Below are 17,745 nucleotides of genomic sequence, written 5' to 3'. Positions count from 1 at the left end.
GGTAGAACAAATAAAACATATTGGCCTGAACACATCACTAAAAGAAAGAAATTCAGCCCAGAGCCAAATTTCACAGCTGCGATGCAGTTCTGGTTTCTTTCTCTTTTTGAAGTTAATGTCAACAGCCTTCAAACTCTTCTGAAGCTGTCTAATTATTTCACTGGGTATGTGGGGGCTTTAATTCATTTTTAGACAACTATCTAGTTCATTAGGTAAAATGAAAACCGAATCAGTTATTATCTAAACAATGTTGTAGCATAAAAAAAAATCCAAAAGGAACATTAAACATTGTAAACATATGGCTACAAACTGTAAAACTCTTATTTTTAAGTACTCAAGTCTTTTTTTTTTTTTAAATGAAATCTATTTTTCATGGCCATATCATCATACCATTCTTTCATCATCAAGTACACATAATTCAAATACATTATGGTCCCAACAGGTGCAAAGGTGTGTTGTCACAGCTTAAGTTTGAGGTATTTTTGCAGTGAAGAAATATTATAATTTCAGTCCTCTGTCCTCTTTGGTTGAAAAATCTTGGAAACTTTTTTCACATTCAGTTAGAGCCATGTCATTTTTTTAGCAAAACATTTATTGAAATTCAGTTCTGGGGAGTCTGAAACTGTATGCGAATTCAGATTAAATTTGGATAGACAGCTTTGGCTGAAAAATTAGCTCTGCAGTAAAACATCACCATCTACACATGCTGTGCTATTAGGACGGAGAAAACTAATTAACTTCGCTGTATGATTGTGCTCCCCAACAGAAGTACTATCCTATAGCAAAGTTATTTACTCCACTGTAATGCACATGTAGATGCTAATGGGTTTGGCTTCCTGACAGCTAGCCCCACACTGAAGCACTTTCATGCCACAGCCAGCCCCTCCACAGCACACAGATCTGGGTCAGAGCAGCCCTGGACTGGTAGGCTGACCCCTCAAGGCCCCTACCAGCCAGGGCTGCTCTGCTCCAGGGCTACCACACTCCAGCTCAACATGTTGCAGTCCTGGGTGCACATGCAAACAGTGTGCCCAGTAGCAATAAACACCAACTTGAACTGTGCCGGAGTTTTTTTGCCACAACAATAACACATGTAGACACGCTCACTGGTAAAACTATATTCCTGGTGTAATATCATTGAAGCATCACCCCAGGAATTAACCCACCACATCTCAGCATCATTATTGACATTATCCTATTGCAATGCAAGGTTACATTGCCACAACATGCTGCATGTATTAGAATACATGGGTGTTTCATCAGCCTAAGGTCATGCAGTTCACTTCAATGCTGTCCTCAAAGTGGGGGTTTATCCAACAGAACTGAAAAGGGATGACAAATATAGCATGCAGTCTCAAGCAACTCTGTTTTTTTTTTAAAGTAATGCAGGATTTAAAGACACTGTTCTTATTTCTTCCAAGTTTAGTCTTCTACCTTTAAATCTCCCTCCTTTAGGTTTATAAACTCCCTATCAATCAAGTATTCTGGTTGTTCAGAGCTCTAGAAACACTCGGCACTGAAGATCTAGCAACCAGGAACTTCTTGTTCCCATCAGGGGAGCTAATAATGTACAGACTATGTCTAAGCTGGCATTTGCGATCCCGCAGTCAGAGGGATCTTTTTGAATGTGCCAGCAGAACAGAATCATCGCAGAACAGAATCATGGCATGAAAGATGGCTCCTGTTGAGTAACGTGGCCTACCCCATTCTTCAGCTGCTGCATGAACACTACCAATGAACTCAGCACCCACCCTTAGCTCTTTTCATCCAGGACAGCAAGTTAGGTCACTAAGAAATCTGGAGAACTCCAGAAGGAAGCTAAGGTCTAGATAACTATTACTCCCAAATTACTGTGAGCACACTGTGGCCATCAAATTGTCAGACCCAGATCCAGCGTCATGAGCTACACAATCCATGCCAAGGGTTTATTAGGCACCCTAGAAATTGTTTTTGCAGTTGCCCTATCCAAACACTTAGTAGAAAACAACTCCTACCCTACAATTTGAATAACAAAGCCAAGCCAAGGGAAGGGGTAGGAGGGAAAAGAGGTACAGGGCATGGCTAAGTCTACATGTTCATGAATGCACATTAAAATAGGCTAATACACATCAAATCTAGTACCTCCATTGTGAGGTACTAGAAAAATGCCCATTAGCCTATTTTAATGCACATTAACTGAAGAGCACAGCTTTCTGTGATGCTTTAATGCACATTTAATGTGCATGTGTAAACATACCCAGAGAGAGGCAAAGTGACTGAGCTAATTTACAAATTTACACAGCAAGTCAGCAACAGAGCCAGGAGCAGAACCCAGCTCTTTGGATTTCCAGTGCTCCAGTCATTAGCCCATGCAGTCCCAATTTGCCCTGAAGTAGGCAAGTACGCATACATCTATTACACCAAGGCTAAGCTTAGTCCAGTGAAGAGTTTATTTGGCCCAGCATCTTCCCTGTAACTGTCTTTTCTATAACAAATGAATAACATTACAAAAGCAAGAGCTGTGTATGGCATCTGAGCTTTTTCCTTCTCAAACAAAAAATCATTGTTTTCATCACCCTGCTAAAAAATGAAAAACATTGAGAAGCGTGTCTGAAAGGGAGGGCAGAGATGACACCTGAAGAGACTGATTCTGACTCAAACAAAGCTCAGTGCTAATAGGGGCAAGCTGTTGGGTTTTTTTTTAAATGTCAGAAAGCTGGTTAGGGATTTCTGACCAGACAGATTCCAGCTGTCTGAATTACCTTTTACTGAGTCAGGCATGCTGAAATTTTAAAATCCAAAACACTGACTTAACTCAATTATTAATGGAGATGACTCACTGCTCAGTGTCAGACGCAGGGGTTTCTTTCAGGGGGATTAAAGGCTTATTTTGGTTGGACAGCAGCCACCACAAACACTATCATTTGTGAAAAACCTGCCTGTTTTGGGAACTAGCCTCACCTCATCGTCCTCCCCTTCCCTCAGGGTCCTGACTCTATCATGGGGCTAATATTACATTTCTAAATGGCCACAAAAAATGGTGAGCAAGATTTTACCCCACAAAAAGAAAGCTTCAGTGGACCCAAGCACAGGATCTGAAATAGGTTGTGGTCTCATAAATATATGAGCCTACCACAGTTCAAAGCCATGATTTGTCTCCACCATATGGGCCTTATCCAAATGTAAACCTACAAGCCTGATTCTGCAATGCCATTTATACCTTCAGAGTGAAAAAACAGTGATATCAGAACAAAATGGTAAGGTTTTTACTTCCAATTTACTACCAGTGGAGAATTGCCCACACAAAGGGTTCAACAAGCCTGTGCAACTCAGTTTTTTATCTGTTATTGCAGGCAAAGGTCAAATGTTTTAAAGCATGAGAACAGATAAATACATTTTAAAAATAAGGGAGGGAGGGGAGGATGGAACCAATAGACATTAAAAACAAACACAAAACAAAGATATATTTATGAGGCTTCTTGTACATTTGTAAGAGGGAAAATTGCATTTTTGTGGGGTGGAGACTGAAAGATTCTGATATGCATTACGCTCTATTCATCACTGGCTATCCCACAATACTAGGATGATGTCTGCTGGGGGTATGGATTACTGGTGAGTTTTAGGATAGCTGAGGAGTCCAATCCATGCTCTGCAAGTTTTTCCACAATTTTCTTCAAAGTGAGCTGTAGCTTGATGTATGTTACAGTGCCATTGAGACCTGTTACCAGCCAGCACTTTCCAGTTTGTAGGGTTGATGCTATCCTTCTTAAGTTATGCTTTCAGGGTGTCCTTGTAGCACTTCCTCTGTCCTCCACAGGTCCTCTTACCATGACTACATTTATTTATTTAGAGAATGCAAATCTGTGCAGACAAGTAATAGACTCCTTGTTACCCAAGTTCAAAGTTATTAATCCACCTCTTAATTTGTAGAGGGGACACTCCTCGGTGATCTGCAACACTTGTTTGCATCTCTCCACAAGTGCATAAAGGGTTAGCACTGAGGCCCCAGTGGTGAAGGCTGGCTGCTCAGGGGCCTTGACCTGTCCTGAATCTGTTTAGCAGGGACCACTCTAACCATGATAGTTCAAAGCCAATAGGCTGATGAATGGGATTTGTCACAAGGAACTTGTTTGTGACTTCCCGTGATTCCTATTCCTTGATCCAGAGGGCATGACTACATTGAGAGAAGAGGACTTGCTTCAGGAGAGGAGTGCCAGCCATCCGCACAAAGTGGCCAGCCCAAGAGTTGATATTTCATTATCTTTGCCTCGATGCTGCTTATGTTAGCTGCAGAAAGGATGCTGGCATTAGTGCAGTGGTCCTTCCCATCTAATGCTAAGGCTCTTCCTGAGGCCATACTGATGGAACTATTCCAGGTGCTTAAGATGGCTTTGATATGTCACCCACATCTCACACCCATAGAGGAGTGTGGAGGGTAACCACTGCATTGTAGACCAGGATCTTAGTTCCCATCTTCAGACCTCTGTTAGCAAAGAAACGGTGAAGCAGCTTTCCAAAGGATATACTGGCGAAGTGAATCGTATGTTCAATGTCTATATCAAGACTGACTGACTGGGAGAAGTGACTGCCAAGGTATAGGAAATGCCTGATATTTTCCAGGGGTTCTCCACCAAGGGTAATTTGTGGGAGGAGGGGAGTAGCTTGTGTTGGGGCAGGCTGATGGAGCGCTTTTGTCTTCCCAATGTTAAGGGAGAGTTCCGGGCTGTGACGCATCTGAGAAAATATCAAGGGTGAACTGCAGATTGGTCTCAGTGTACACAAGGATAACACAGTCATCAGCAAACTGAAGGTTGGTGATGCCAGTCTTGGTAACTTTTGTTTTGGTGTGAAAGTGTGGCAGGTCGAAAAGCTGACTGTCCATTTGATACTCAACCCCGATTCTGAGAGGAAGGTGGTAATGGACGAGGATCAAAATCACAGCAAGATAGATGGAAAAAAGGGTTGGGATGATAATGCAGCACTGCTTGACACCAGTAAAAATGGTAAATGTGTCTGCCTCTGATCCACTGCAAAGCACTGTGGCGGTCATCCCATCATGGAGTAGCCTGAGGACACTGATGAACTTCAGGGGACAACAAAACCTAGGCAGCACCTTCCATAAGGCTTTATGATTGATGGAGTAAAAGGCCTTGGTTTTGTCAATGAATGCCATAAACAGCTCCTGGCATGCTCGCTGTACTTCTCCTAGATCTGCTGTGCAACAAACAGTGTACCCTGGTGGTACCATGAGATGGTCTAAAGCCACACTGGGATTCTGGAAGGACATCTTTGGCAAGGGGGAGGAGATGATTCAGGAGGATGTGAATAAGAATCTTCCTGGCAATGGAGAGGACGGCAATGCCTCGGTAGTTCCCACACTAACTTGTTCCCTTTCTTGAAGATGGTCCCAACATTGGCATTCTTTAAGTCAGGTGGAACTTCTTCCTTAACCCATATTTTGATGAGAAGTTGGTGAAGTTTTTGCACTAGTGCTATTCCATCAGCTTTGAAGATGTCTGTGGGGATGCCATCTGGTCCTGATGCGTTATTGTTCCTGGTCTGAGTGATGGCACACCATGGCCCATGGATGGATTTTATTGCTTGAAAGAAGGTTCTCATGTCATGTTGGTCATCAAAACCTGATCTCCATGGCCTTTGCTTGCCACCACTGGTTCTTGATGTTCCATTGCTTCCTCTGAACTACAACTTTGAGCTGCTGGTAAGCCTCTTGTTTTTGCTGGTTGGAGGGTTCATTTTGCTAACTGCAAACATGGCTCTCTTCTGATGGATAAGTGCTAGGATTTCCTCATTGTTCTCATCAAACCAATCATGGTGAGAATAAGTGTAATATTTAATTGATTCAGCACATGCCTTTTGAATAATGTTCTTAAGTTCTCCCAATGTGCCTGGATGCCCATGATGTCATCAGGTAGTTCAGAGAGCCTCTCAGTAAGGCATTACTGAAGATCATCACATCTAGCTTCGTCTTGGAGTGCCTTGATTTTAAATCTCTTCTGTGTTCCTTTTGGTTGTTTACAGTGTTGGAGTGCAAACTGTATGCCCATGATTGATCTGACTAAATGGTGATCCATCCAGCAGTCATCTGCGCCTCTCAGGACTCAGGTGATATGGACCTCAATACAATCCAGGGATCTAACAATAATAGAGTCAAGAAGATGCCAGTGACCGGAGCGTGGATGTTTCCAAGTGATTTGTCACTCTGTCTGAAGATGGTATTCGCGATGAGCAAGTCATGCTCTGCACATTTGTTGAGGAGGAGGATACCATTGGAGTTCACTTTCCCCACCCCCTCTTTCCAAATGGTGCCACTCCAGAGTTCAGAGTTTTGCCCAACTCTTGTGTTGAAGTCACCCATGAGGATGAGCTTGTCTTCCTTGACAGTGACAGTCAGGACTGTGTCAAGAGCACAGTAGAACTGCTCCTTATTGACTTTTTCATCATCAAGTATGGGGACATATGCACTGAAGACCGCAATATACTGGTTCTGGCTGAGCCTGAGGTGGAGAGTCATAAGGTGTTTAAGAAGGCCCACAGGGAATTTCTGAAAGCTAGCTGACAATCTTGTCTTCATGGCAAAGTCATCCCTATGAATGTGCCTCTCTTCAGGTGACTTTCATTCCAAAAAATGTGTGGCCACCTCCTTCTTTCAGCTTGCCTTCATCTGCCCAGCTGGTTTCATTTAGGGCAGCACTATCTCTAGCTACTATGGTGGTTCTTCTTTCAAGACACTCACTGTTCAGGGAGTCCATGAGAGTGCAGACATTCCATGTGGCAAACATCAGTACTTTATTTGGTTGGTTTCAGATACAAGTAGAGTGATCCCACTAGATGTGGCAATCCAGCTGGGGGCGTTCAGACCACCTATGTTTAGAGCACCTTTTCTAGCCCCTTTCCCATTCAGGGTGAGCAGAGGGGATCCTAAACAGGACTGGCTCAGTTGGCCACAGCTGCCAAATTGTACTTCTGTCTCAGTCAGTGCAAAATGACCATCACACAACCACTGCCTATGTGCAGATTTGTGACTAAGGACTCCCAGAAATCACTGTTCATGTCCCCATCACCATTAAACCACTGCTGCAGGACTTGGTTTGTGGGAGATGTTAACATCCTTGGCAGAGGCCTGCATGTGACATCTTTTAATGTAGGGAAGCCAGTGTGCAAGCAACAAACACACACGCTTGACAGGAGGGAGCCCTGAACCCAGTGGCAAGGATGTCCAAGACAACCAAAACCTCCATCCTGCTGCAGCCCTCATCTGCCTTCACACTCACAGAGAACCAAGAGATCTTCAGATAAGTCTGTTCTGCCATTGGGGTCTTCAGGAGACATCACCTCAGATCTGTTCACCAGGAGAGACACTGCTAGGAGTACAAGACTCCAGACAACATAGCTCTGAGGATCACTGGAACACACCAGCCTCTCCACCATGACAAGGTTAAGGTCCAAGGAGAGGTATGCTGTCTCACAGAAGCATTTTAAGACATAACCTACACCATGCAATGTAGTGTGAGGATACTTGAATTATCTTAGGTACTGAAGGCAGCCTAGGTACTGCAGTATGCGGCTCCATGCAAGCTAATTTACCTGAGAAGCAGGATAAACCACACCCCAGGGAACTCCATGCTATAACAGCTAAACTACTTCAAGTACAGGAACTAGTTCAGGTATCTCCACTCACTATTGCAGTGCATAGTGTAGATTTACTTATTACAGACATTGACAACAATGAAACTAGACTGTCTATAAGTCAGAAAGATCAAGTGACTTGCCCAAAGCCCAGGAAATCTGTAACAGAGCTGGAAATTGCCTACTAAATCTCAAGCCCAAATCTAGTGCCTTAATCACAATCATATTATACTGCTCCAGCCACAGATATAAGTATCTGAACAAACATTTCAGGACAATTAGTATATTTATCCCTATTCCAAAAAGGACAGACTTATGAAGGGCTGAGCTTACAATAAGCTTTAATTTTAATTACATCTTCTGGTTGTAAGCTGTGGTCATGTAACAAAATTAATAGTGCAAAAAGAGACTTCTCAGCTTGACTGAAACCAACCATTTTTTATATCATGCTTAGTTTCAATTGTCAAAGGCATCTTTTTTCCTTTATTTTGCATACAGTAATATAAGTTGCAGAAGTGGCCAAATTCTATTCTCATTTATGCCAGCCCAGATAAGGGCTGAATGTTGGCCAGCATTTAGTAAATGATTGCATTACAGGAGCAATCTAAATTTAAAAAGTACTCTGTTGTTCAACCAGTAGAAACTGTTTGACTGATCTCTATGTTACCAAGGCCATGGAAGTAGGTGTACCTGTTCAACATAAGAAATGTGGTTAAAATTTTAGTTATTAGAAGTTAAAGATTAATGGAAGTATGAGGTGTCCTAAGAATCTATAGTGAAAGTTTTTTTGTTTGTTTTCCTCATCCTGGTGTAATGCACTAGCAGAGGACATTACAGATAAAAAAGAATCTTTGCACCTCACAGGAGTAATTCAACACAGCATGATATCAGCCCTTTCCAAATGAGGGGCAGAAGGAAGGAAAGCAGGACACCCATTAAATATTCTATTCCATTGCCTCAGGAAACAATCTGGTAAATAAAAACAACAGACATATATCATGGCTGCCTCTTGACCATTACCTTGGCCATTGCATAAACACGAGTGCTGGATGGCTCTGCCAGTTCTTTCTTGAGGTCTAAATTGGTTGGCCAGTCTTTATTCATTGGCAGAGATGATGTGAAGCCATCAACAGAGGGATGACACATTCTCAGGGCCTTCTGGAAGCTCTCCTCAAAGGTGCGTCCAATAGCCATGACCTGTAATGATGAAAGCTCTTGCATTAAGATGATGAGTTGCTGCCCTTCTTTATTATCTTCGGAGTAACTATGCTTAGTCTTCAAGCGTAAAGCACCATGAATGTCCTATATGACATAATGAACTGACTCATAAAAAGATCATAGTCCTGAATGACAAAGCATTGAAGTGGGACTCAGGAACCCAGGACTTTATCCTAGCCTATGTGACTGAACAGCCTTGGGCAATGTCTTCACCTTATACCTCCCTCTCCCCACTCTGAGAATAGTGATAGTGGCCTCATTTGTAAAATGTTTTTGGATCCAGGAAAGGGAGTAATTTAACAGCCTGCAGAATCAGAAGTCCCCACAAGGACAGATAGAATTTTAAGGCTCTGCTTTAAGAAGAGGACAGCGATACCACATCTCCTCCTCTGCCCTTGTTTCCAAACATCAAAATGACCCCCATTTCCAAAAGAAAGGAGCCCATTTTTGTGGAAATTGTGCAAGTCAAAGGATCCCATTAACCACTTGCTTTTTATCTCCTAAGAAAGCAAAAGCTTAAAAGCATAAAAGTCTTCTGAAACAAAATGGTGAAAGTTTCACGTAAAAATCTCCCCATTCACACAGCTCTGCTGCTCTGAGACTGCAGGCAGTTGCAGCACAGCTCAACTATAGTCAGGCTGAGGCTAGACAGGTCAATTAATAAAAACACAGCAGGGGCTAGAATGATTTAGGTACAGGCCTCGGGAGGTACCTAAACTGCACTAGGACAGAAACAGCTACCAGCAGCACTATGACTCAAAGATGAGTCTAGGAATTTGCTAGTGGCAGATTTCTGTTATACTCTGTGAGCCTAAATAGCAGTTTTCCTGCTGTGGAAGTGGCATTTTTTGGCACTACACACAAAATTTGTGATTCTGTTTTCCCTATGCTATGGACCCATAAGCATGTAAATTGACCACATGCATTTGGCCATGCACAAGCCAAGCAAGTACGTAGCTATGAATATGTGGACAATGTGGATGCATAAGTGCATGTAGGTCACAAAAATGTAGCTGAAGAAAAAAACATGACTATATGGGGAAGAATGGGTAGGGGGGAGAGGAAGAAGGGAAGGGCCTTCCAACATTTTATTTCTAGTAGCTAAGACTGCCTATACGTGTGCTCATTGGTATTATAATTAGAACATGTCGGAGCAGACTCAAATAACCGAGTCTGTTCCAGATTCTAATTAGAATGACACAGCGTCACTCACTACAGCACCATGTGTATTAAGCCCCTGTGTGTTTAAAAATGGCCACAGAGCACTTTAACTAAACCTCATTGAATAAGGTTTAGATAAAGTGTCCTGTGGCCATTTTTAAGTGCACGAGGCCTTAATAACATGTGTTCCTGCAGCATTTTAATTACAGGTGCTGTCAGGAAACCACTGTAATTAAAGTTTGCCACCCCCCCAAGTATGCGTATAGGCAGCCTAAGTGATTAGGGACATTTCCCAGGAAGCAACAGAGCAAAGTTCTAGGTGCCTCCCACCCAGAGGGGCTTCTCTGATTTCCTGAAAGCTCTCTGATGACTAGGACATAGTTAGACCCCTCTCCGACACTCTTTAGAAGGTGGCCTCTTGTGCAACCAAGAGGGAAGGAGATACCTGGGGCCAGAAGAAAGAACAAGCTGGAGGGTATGTGACTCAGTGAGATGACTGCTTTTGAAAGGAGAATGTCCTGGGTTCTAGCACTGACCTTTTCTCCCAACAGGACTTGTGCAGCACACTGTTCTCTGTCCATTTTATCTAATGACTACTTAATGTAAGGGCTGTGGCTCAGCTTCAAACTGAGCACTGGAGAAAGGACTATATAATGCCTAATCTGTGGCATGGTGGCTAGAGTGCTGTGCTACAAGTCAGAGAGATGCAGGTTCAAATGATCTTTGGGCAAAGAAGATCTAGAATCTAAGTGTGTCTATATATGAGCGAGGAGGCTACTCCAACATGCTATAATTACAACACATCAGAGCAGGCTCGATTAATCGAGTCTGCTGTGGCATGGTAATTACCATGCTCCAGCCAGCCTCTGCATCTTGCATAACAGCATCCCCATGATTCAAAATGGACACAAGGGCACTTTAGATAAAGCACCCCCACTACTACTTTGAAGCAGATACATGAGATGCTCTGGGCACTTTAATTAAAGTGCCTCTTCCCCCCCCACCACAAGAGCGTGTGTATAGACTCCCTGGGTTTCCTGTTTCCTGGGTAAGTGCCCTAGCCCCTCAGTTATTAGGACTAAAACATGGAAGGACCCTCTCCTCCCCTTCCACGAGGGTGTATAGTTGTGTATAGCCCTTGCCAATCTGTAATATACTGCACACGCTCAGTCTACATGCAAATACTTATGTGTCCACAGTGTAGAGGTAACAGAATCACAGCCAGTGTGTAATTAGTGTCAAAAAATCTAAGTGTTTATACCAACAGTGAATCACAACATCCCTTCCCAAACCATCCAGTGTCAGCTTATCTTAGCTAAGATGCTCTCCAACTCATGCTTGTCAGAGATTGTTATAGAAGGAGCCAGGACCAGATCCCTCAAAGTCCACCCTACCCACCTACACTTGTTCATGTGCATTTGAACACCAAAGCCTAGGAAGCCTGGGAAAGAGCATAAAGGGAGAAAGTGTTCTTAGTCACCTACGCAGTTGCAATCCCATTCACTATTGACATGGCAAGACACTCTGGAATATCACCCTGTTATCAACTGGCCTGATATGCATGAAACAAAGGCATAGGGAGTTAAAACTATAAAACTTGCAGGCCTCAACTTATTTGAAATTTTATACTCCATGTCTTATTGAAACTATGATCACCACAGCAAGCCATTTTAGTTCCAATTAATCCTTTCGATTGTAATGAGGGCTGTTTGTTTGCGTGAGGTGGAACTGATGTTAGAAAGGTCTCAAGTGTCAAAATAACTGAGTAAAATAGCTACTTGGAAACCATTCAGAGAAAAAAGACAGCCGACACCGACAAAAAATATAATTAATTATTTTACTTTAGTGGTTGATAGGTAATTTGGTAATTAAATGGATAATTTGCCCATTTTAGATCATTTCTTTGCACTTGAAAATTTAGCTAAGGATGTCATGATTGCCCCAGATGGCCTTAAAATCTGATTTTAAGTCACAGTGTTTTGTTCTCACTTTAACAGGCCTATAAAATATACTCCAAAAGGGAAATAAATTGTTGAAAATTTTAAAAAAAAAACTTGATACATTAAAAGAAGGCATTAGGTTTTCAGTTTGGTTTTCAGGGTCAATATGGGACTAGAAATAAAGCATACATTTTTACCAGCTATGATAGTTCTCCATTGGAACAATTTAAAAGCATGGTGGAGGATTCTGTAACACTGTAAGTCTCTAAATCATTGTTGGATGCTTTTTCTAACAGATATATTCTATTTCAAACACTGTTTTTGGACTTAAAATAGAGGTTAATATGGAGAAGTCTTCCAGTCTATCTTGGAGTTCAGACTAGATGATTGGAGTTCAGGTTAGTGGTCCATTCTGACCTTATAAACCTATGAATATCCCAGGCCGACTTCTACACTATTGTTTATAATGTCATTTGATGACTCCTAAATCGTTTCAACTGAAAGTAATAATGTGTAAAACTGAGCTGCTTTGAATAAGCACTCAGAAGGCTGAGTGCCTATCCAAACAATCTGGATCAATTCAAGCTGAAAAGCTAAATAGATCAATTTTTTAAAAGAAATTTTCTTCCATCAACATGGTAACACCGTAATGGCATTTTCATGGAGAATCAGGAAAAGCTAAGGCATGTGTAATGAATAATGCTGACAAAGCAATTACAATAATAAAAAAAATCTGTCTGAGGTTCAGGGCCAGGGTTGGTTTGCATTGAGGATGCTAGTTGGTTTGAATTCTTATTTTATTTGCAGCTTAGTTAACTGATTCCTAGCGGACCCTTTGTATGGATGGTATGGATGCTCTGAGACTCATTTTTAAAAGTGTGCCTGTTTGCCTTTAATTTTGCACTCAAATCAGCTAGAGGCAATTAATAAATGCTAACATTTAGACCTCTAACTACCTGTTTAGCAAGCAAAATCTTGTCAATTACTGTCTAAATACTGTCATCTACACCCACAACAAAGTGCACTTTGTCACATGCAACACCAGTTGAAAATTAGCACAAAACTGGATGCAAAGCTAGCACCTACAGAAGACTGGCCCTTTCAATCAATCCTAAATCCCTCTGCCATACTAAAAGAAATGGCAACCTGAGGGGGACCAGAGAGAAAAGCAATTTGACAAAAGCTGGAAGGGCAATGGGAAGAGGTGCTGCCCACTCACCTCTCCCACACTCTTCATGGAACTTCCAATCTGGCTGGAGGTGCCCTGAAAGCGGTCAAGGTCCCAGCGGGGTATCTTGGTAACGATGTAATCCAGGCTGGGCTCAAAACAGGCAGTAGTTTTTCCTGACACCACATTCTTGATTTCTGGTAAGGGAATCCCTAAGGCAATTTTTGCAGCAATAAATGCTAATGGGTACCTAACAGAGATGGGAGGGAAAGAAAGGAAGAGAAGCAATTTTTATTATTGTGGTTTGTAAAGCAGGAGGCAAACAAAACTACAATCCTCCAAAGCTGCTTCAATAAAATTATTAACCATATTCTACGGCAAAATGTCTTCGTTCCTGGCACCTAGCATGCAAGTATAACTCATCCGAGAACAGCAAAACTCCCCGATGCAATGTATAACTCATAATGTGGTACATTCAGAGTGCTGAGGTAGGAATTCGCTATTAAGAGCACCCTTGTGATTAAGGACTCCAAGTCAGGAGGTCTGGGTTTGATGCTTGGTCCCAGGACAGGCTTGCTCCATGGCCTCGTGAAAGTCCTGTAATCTCTGGGCTCTAGGCCTTCTGCCAGACAAGGAAACAAATCAAAATGGATACTTGTTGCCGTCAACTCCTAGGGAAGCAATGGGAAATACCGGAGTTCTCAGTAGCTGCAGGACTGCAATGTGTACAAAGCTATACCAGTGTAGAACGCATGGTATTTATCCAGTGTTACTGTTTTATACGTATTATACACGTTGAGACACAAATCAAAAACACATGTGTTTCATAGCATTCAGTTATTTAAAGTGAAACAATGAAATGCCCACTGCCAGTTATTGTGGCTGTCTCCAGTTTGCTACAGGGCTTCAACAACTGCACAAGTTGTTGAAACCTGCAAATTAACGATTAATTTGCACTTCTCGACAGCATCTGTAAAGTGCAATTAAGAAGCCAATTTTTATACAGCCAACTTTGACCACCCTTTGCCTTGATTAGTTTGATTAGCCATCAAAACAAAAGCAGCTAGCAATACCATTTGCTTCAACCTGGCAGACAGCTCATTAATAACTAAATCCTTAGGGCCTCAGAGATTAGTTGCAGCCAACATATAGAGTATAAAGAGATCTAACAGTCTTCACTTCTAAGAGCTTTTCCATTTGTAGTACACAGCAACCAAACTCTGACTCAAGTACTCCTCTTCCTACCCCTTATGTCCTACCTTACCCTGTAGCCTTGGATGCCAAGGCAGAGCTTCTTGAGAGCCTGGCATTTACTTCAATGACACAGTACTCCAGAGAGGTGGGATGCAGGGCGTACTGGATGTTACATTCTCCCACAATGCCCAAGTGGCGGACAATCTTGATGGCACGTTCCCTCAGCATCTGAAATTCCTCATTGGAGAGCGTCTGACTTGGAGCTACTACAATAGAATCTCCTATTTGTTAAAACAAAAAACAAAAGAGTTTGATAATAATAAATTCAGGGTACTGGGGTCACATTCCTACTAACTGACTGTATCTTAGGAAATGACATGCTTTTCAAACTGCAAGTGCTGTGGAAGGTGCGAAGTATGGGCATTTCAGGGCCCAGTACTAGCTTCTGATGAGACTACATTACCTATGCTACCTTGTGAAATGTGAGATACTTTGGAAAGTCTCAGCCTGTTGAAACCATTTTGCAGCCTACCCAATAATGCTCTTAATCTAAATCTGATAGAATTCTGCTAAGAAGAAAGAGCATGTATGAAAATGTTGATCTAAAAGCAATGTACAGTGTGCTATACTGTGATCTACAGCAAACTTACCTGTATGGACTCCCATGGCATCAACATTTTCCATATTACAAACAGCAATACAGTTATCAGCAGCATCTCTTACTACTTCATATTCTATCTCCTTCCAGCCAACTACTGACTTCTCCACTAGAATTTGGTTGGTCATTGCAAAGGCCTGCAAATCAGGTTTTAGAAACATTAGAGAGGACAGATGGTAGAAAAGAATGGGAAATGCATTTTTATTAAACACGTGCAGCAGATCTTTAATGTAGCCCACTCTCACATTTAAGGTTTTTTTGATGAATTTCAAGATGTCCCAACATAAAAATTGTAAAACATGATATCATAGCACCTAATTTAAATTCTTCCCAAAATCTGGGTGTAACATCATAGAAATAAAGGTAACACATGAAGTAACATTGATAGTTGGACAACAGAATATATATTATTAATCTAAATATAAAAATACAAAGCTTTGATCCTGGGGCCAGTTACAGCCATTTTCCATTTTATATATGCAAGTAGTCTCAGTGAGCACATCTGCATAAGACATTTACTGCAGAGCTGCCTAATTAGCTCCTCTACAGGACAGTACTTGTAAATACAAGTACTATCCTGTGGCAGAGTTCTTTAGTAGGCAGCCACACACATATAGATGCTGACAGGGCTGGCTGGGGCACCAGGGTGATTCAGCGCACAGGCTACCTGCCAGCCAGCCCCACACTGAAGCACCCTCATGCCCCAGCCAGCCCCTCTGCAGCATGTTAAGCCAGGTCAGAGCAGCCCTGGGCTAGCAGGCTGATCCCCCATGCTCCCTGCCAATCAGAGCTGTTCCAAACAGTTCAATGTGCTGAGGTTCCAGGTGCACATGAAGACACAGTGCCTGGGAGCAATAAGCTCCAATGAATTGTACGCCAGCATTTACTGCTGTGTACTAATAGCATGTGTCCATTGGCTTCAATAGGACTATTTTTTTAATAGAAAGTTAAATGTGTACCCACATAAAAGGAGATGATATTGGTGCTTACAGAAAATGCTAAACTAAAGTAATAACAATTCTGTGTCAGTGTGGCATTCTGATCTACTCTAAAACTAATTCCAAAAGTATTCTTCAATACACTAGGCAAAACTGCAAATATATCAAGAAAGCAAAAGAATATAACATAAACTTTGTCCATATGGACTAACAATTATAGGATATTTGTTAAATTCACTGAAAATATTAAAATGACTCGGTTCTTCTGTCAATAAACTCCCCTCCCTGCTCTGAAATTGGCAGCCTCAAGTTAAGTTACTTAAGGCTGTCTACATTGCAAGTTTGGATGTAGAATTATAACAGCCAACCATGTTTCTTCTAGGATAGGGCTTCAATATGTTACATGTTACGATGTGACCTCTTGGAGCTCCCGTTAACTTTAGTGAAGGATCTGGGCTTCCAAAACCAAAATTATGGTGTGACACAGTCCAGTCTTTTTACTTGTTTCCCACAAATCAGACGGTCAGGGTGACAGTGTTCTTACCCAGAACCGTAAGAACACAGCCGGGCATTTATGACAGCTGCTGCACATGGCCAGTGTTGGGTTCTTGTTGCCACTGCCACTATGATCACAGTTGTGCTGCTGCATTAAAAGACATTTTTTTTTTGTTCCACCTCCTGACTGGTTGGCAACTGAGGCAGTTGCCCCCATCACCCTGCCCTAGATACACCACTGGCATTACCTTCAGCTACAACTTAAGTGCTGGCCCTAACCCAGGTCTCATCTACAACAAAAAAATTTTACCTCATTTCCATGTGAGGGAAAAACCCCACAACTGCATCTCCTAAAGAAAGGTGGGGGGGAAATCAGCATTTTTGACCAATAGTGGCTTGTTTATATAAATCTCCGGATCCTGCTAGGATTCCTGCTAGATTTCTAGTCCAGCACAAAAATCTCCTTTGAGATTCAGCTACATAAAAATCTGATCTTTGTCGCTCAGTTCCTGGCATTTTCTGGTAGCTAAGCTTGATAAGTATTTTCACTTGCCAGGTTTCTACCTTGTGACACTCGCCACTGAGAGCAAGAGAAAATAGGCCATTTTGCTTCTTTTTTTAGCAAAATTGCTGCAACATTTGCTCAAATTATGACCAGTTTCTGAGAGAAACTAACAGTGGACGATGTCATTTCATTATTCATGTTACTGAAATCAGTAGCAAGTATGATGATGATCAGGGCATTAGAGAGAATCCAGATAACGTTTTAACAAGGAGGTAAAATGTGTAGTATATGTAATAGATCGATTTGTGACTGTTACAAGAATATCTTTAATCAAATGGCTGATCCCTTCTACTATCAACTGCAGACATACCTTGGTACCCAGGTCCAGCAGACTTTCCTTGTCAGGACATATACCTGATCCCAGCCCACCCAGGGCATAAGCAGAGCGTATCATGACTGGGTAGCCAATCTTTTCTGCTGCCACAAAAGCATCTTCAATCTTAAAGCAAAGAAGAATACATGTCAAATAAAATGTTATGATTTAAGCTGATTAAAGTTTGCATATCTAGTTGCACAGTTGACTAAAAACACTATCACTAAGTAAAGCTGGCAAGTCAGTCAGCAACATGGAAGTCCTTGACTTCAGAAAAGCTGACTGACAAGCTCAGAAGGCTTGTCAGTCAGGCCCTAAGGGACCATGACCCCAGGGAGAGGGGAGTTCAAGAAGAGTGGTTGCTCCTCAAGGGAGCGATCCTCAATGCACAACCTAAGTCTATTCCATCTCGGAGGAAAGGCAGCAAGAGGGCACAGCAGCCCCCCTGGCTCTCCAGGGACCTAGCAGA

At 42.1% G+C, this 17,745-nt stretch overlaps 1 protein-coding gene across 1 annotated transcript in view; it reads right to left on the bottom strand.

The window, feature by feature from the left end:
• Window positions 1-17,745, bottom strand: part of CPS1 (carbamoyl-phosphate synthase 1) — a 146,687-nt gene that overhangs the window by 65,356 nt on the left and 63,586 nt on the right. The window contains exons 16-20 of the mRNA XM_019554534.1: window positions 17,274-17,402; window positions 14,958-15,102; window positions 14,378-14,588; window positions 13,165-13,363; window positions 8,647-8,823 (exon numbers count right to left, since the gene is read on the bottom strand). Of these exons, the coding sequence (XP_019410079.1) occupies window positions 8,647-8,823; window positions 13,165-13,363; window positions 14,378-14,588; window positions 14,958-15,102; window positions 17,274-17,402 (861 nt within the window). The remainder of the gene's footprint in view (window positions 1-8,646; window positions 8,824-13,164; window positions 13,364-14,377; window positions 14,589-14,957; window positions 15,103-17,273; window positions 17,403-17,745) is intronic.

This window comes from Crocodylus porosus, unplaced genomic scaffold (genome assembly GCF_001723895.1).
Source record: "Crocodylus porosus isolate Cpor-Errol unplaced genomic scaffold, CroPor_comp1, whole genome shotgun sequence".
NCBI lineage: Eukaryota > Metazoa > Chordata > Crocodylia > Crocodylidae > Crocodylus > Crocodylus porosus.
This window is presented reverse-complemented; position numbering and strand designations above follow the sequence as displayed.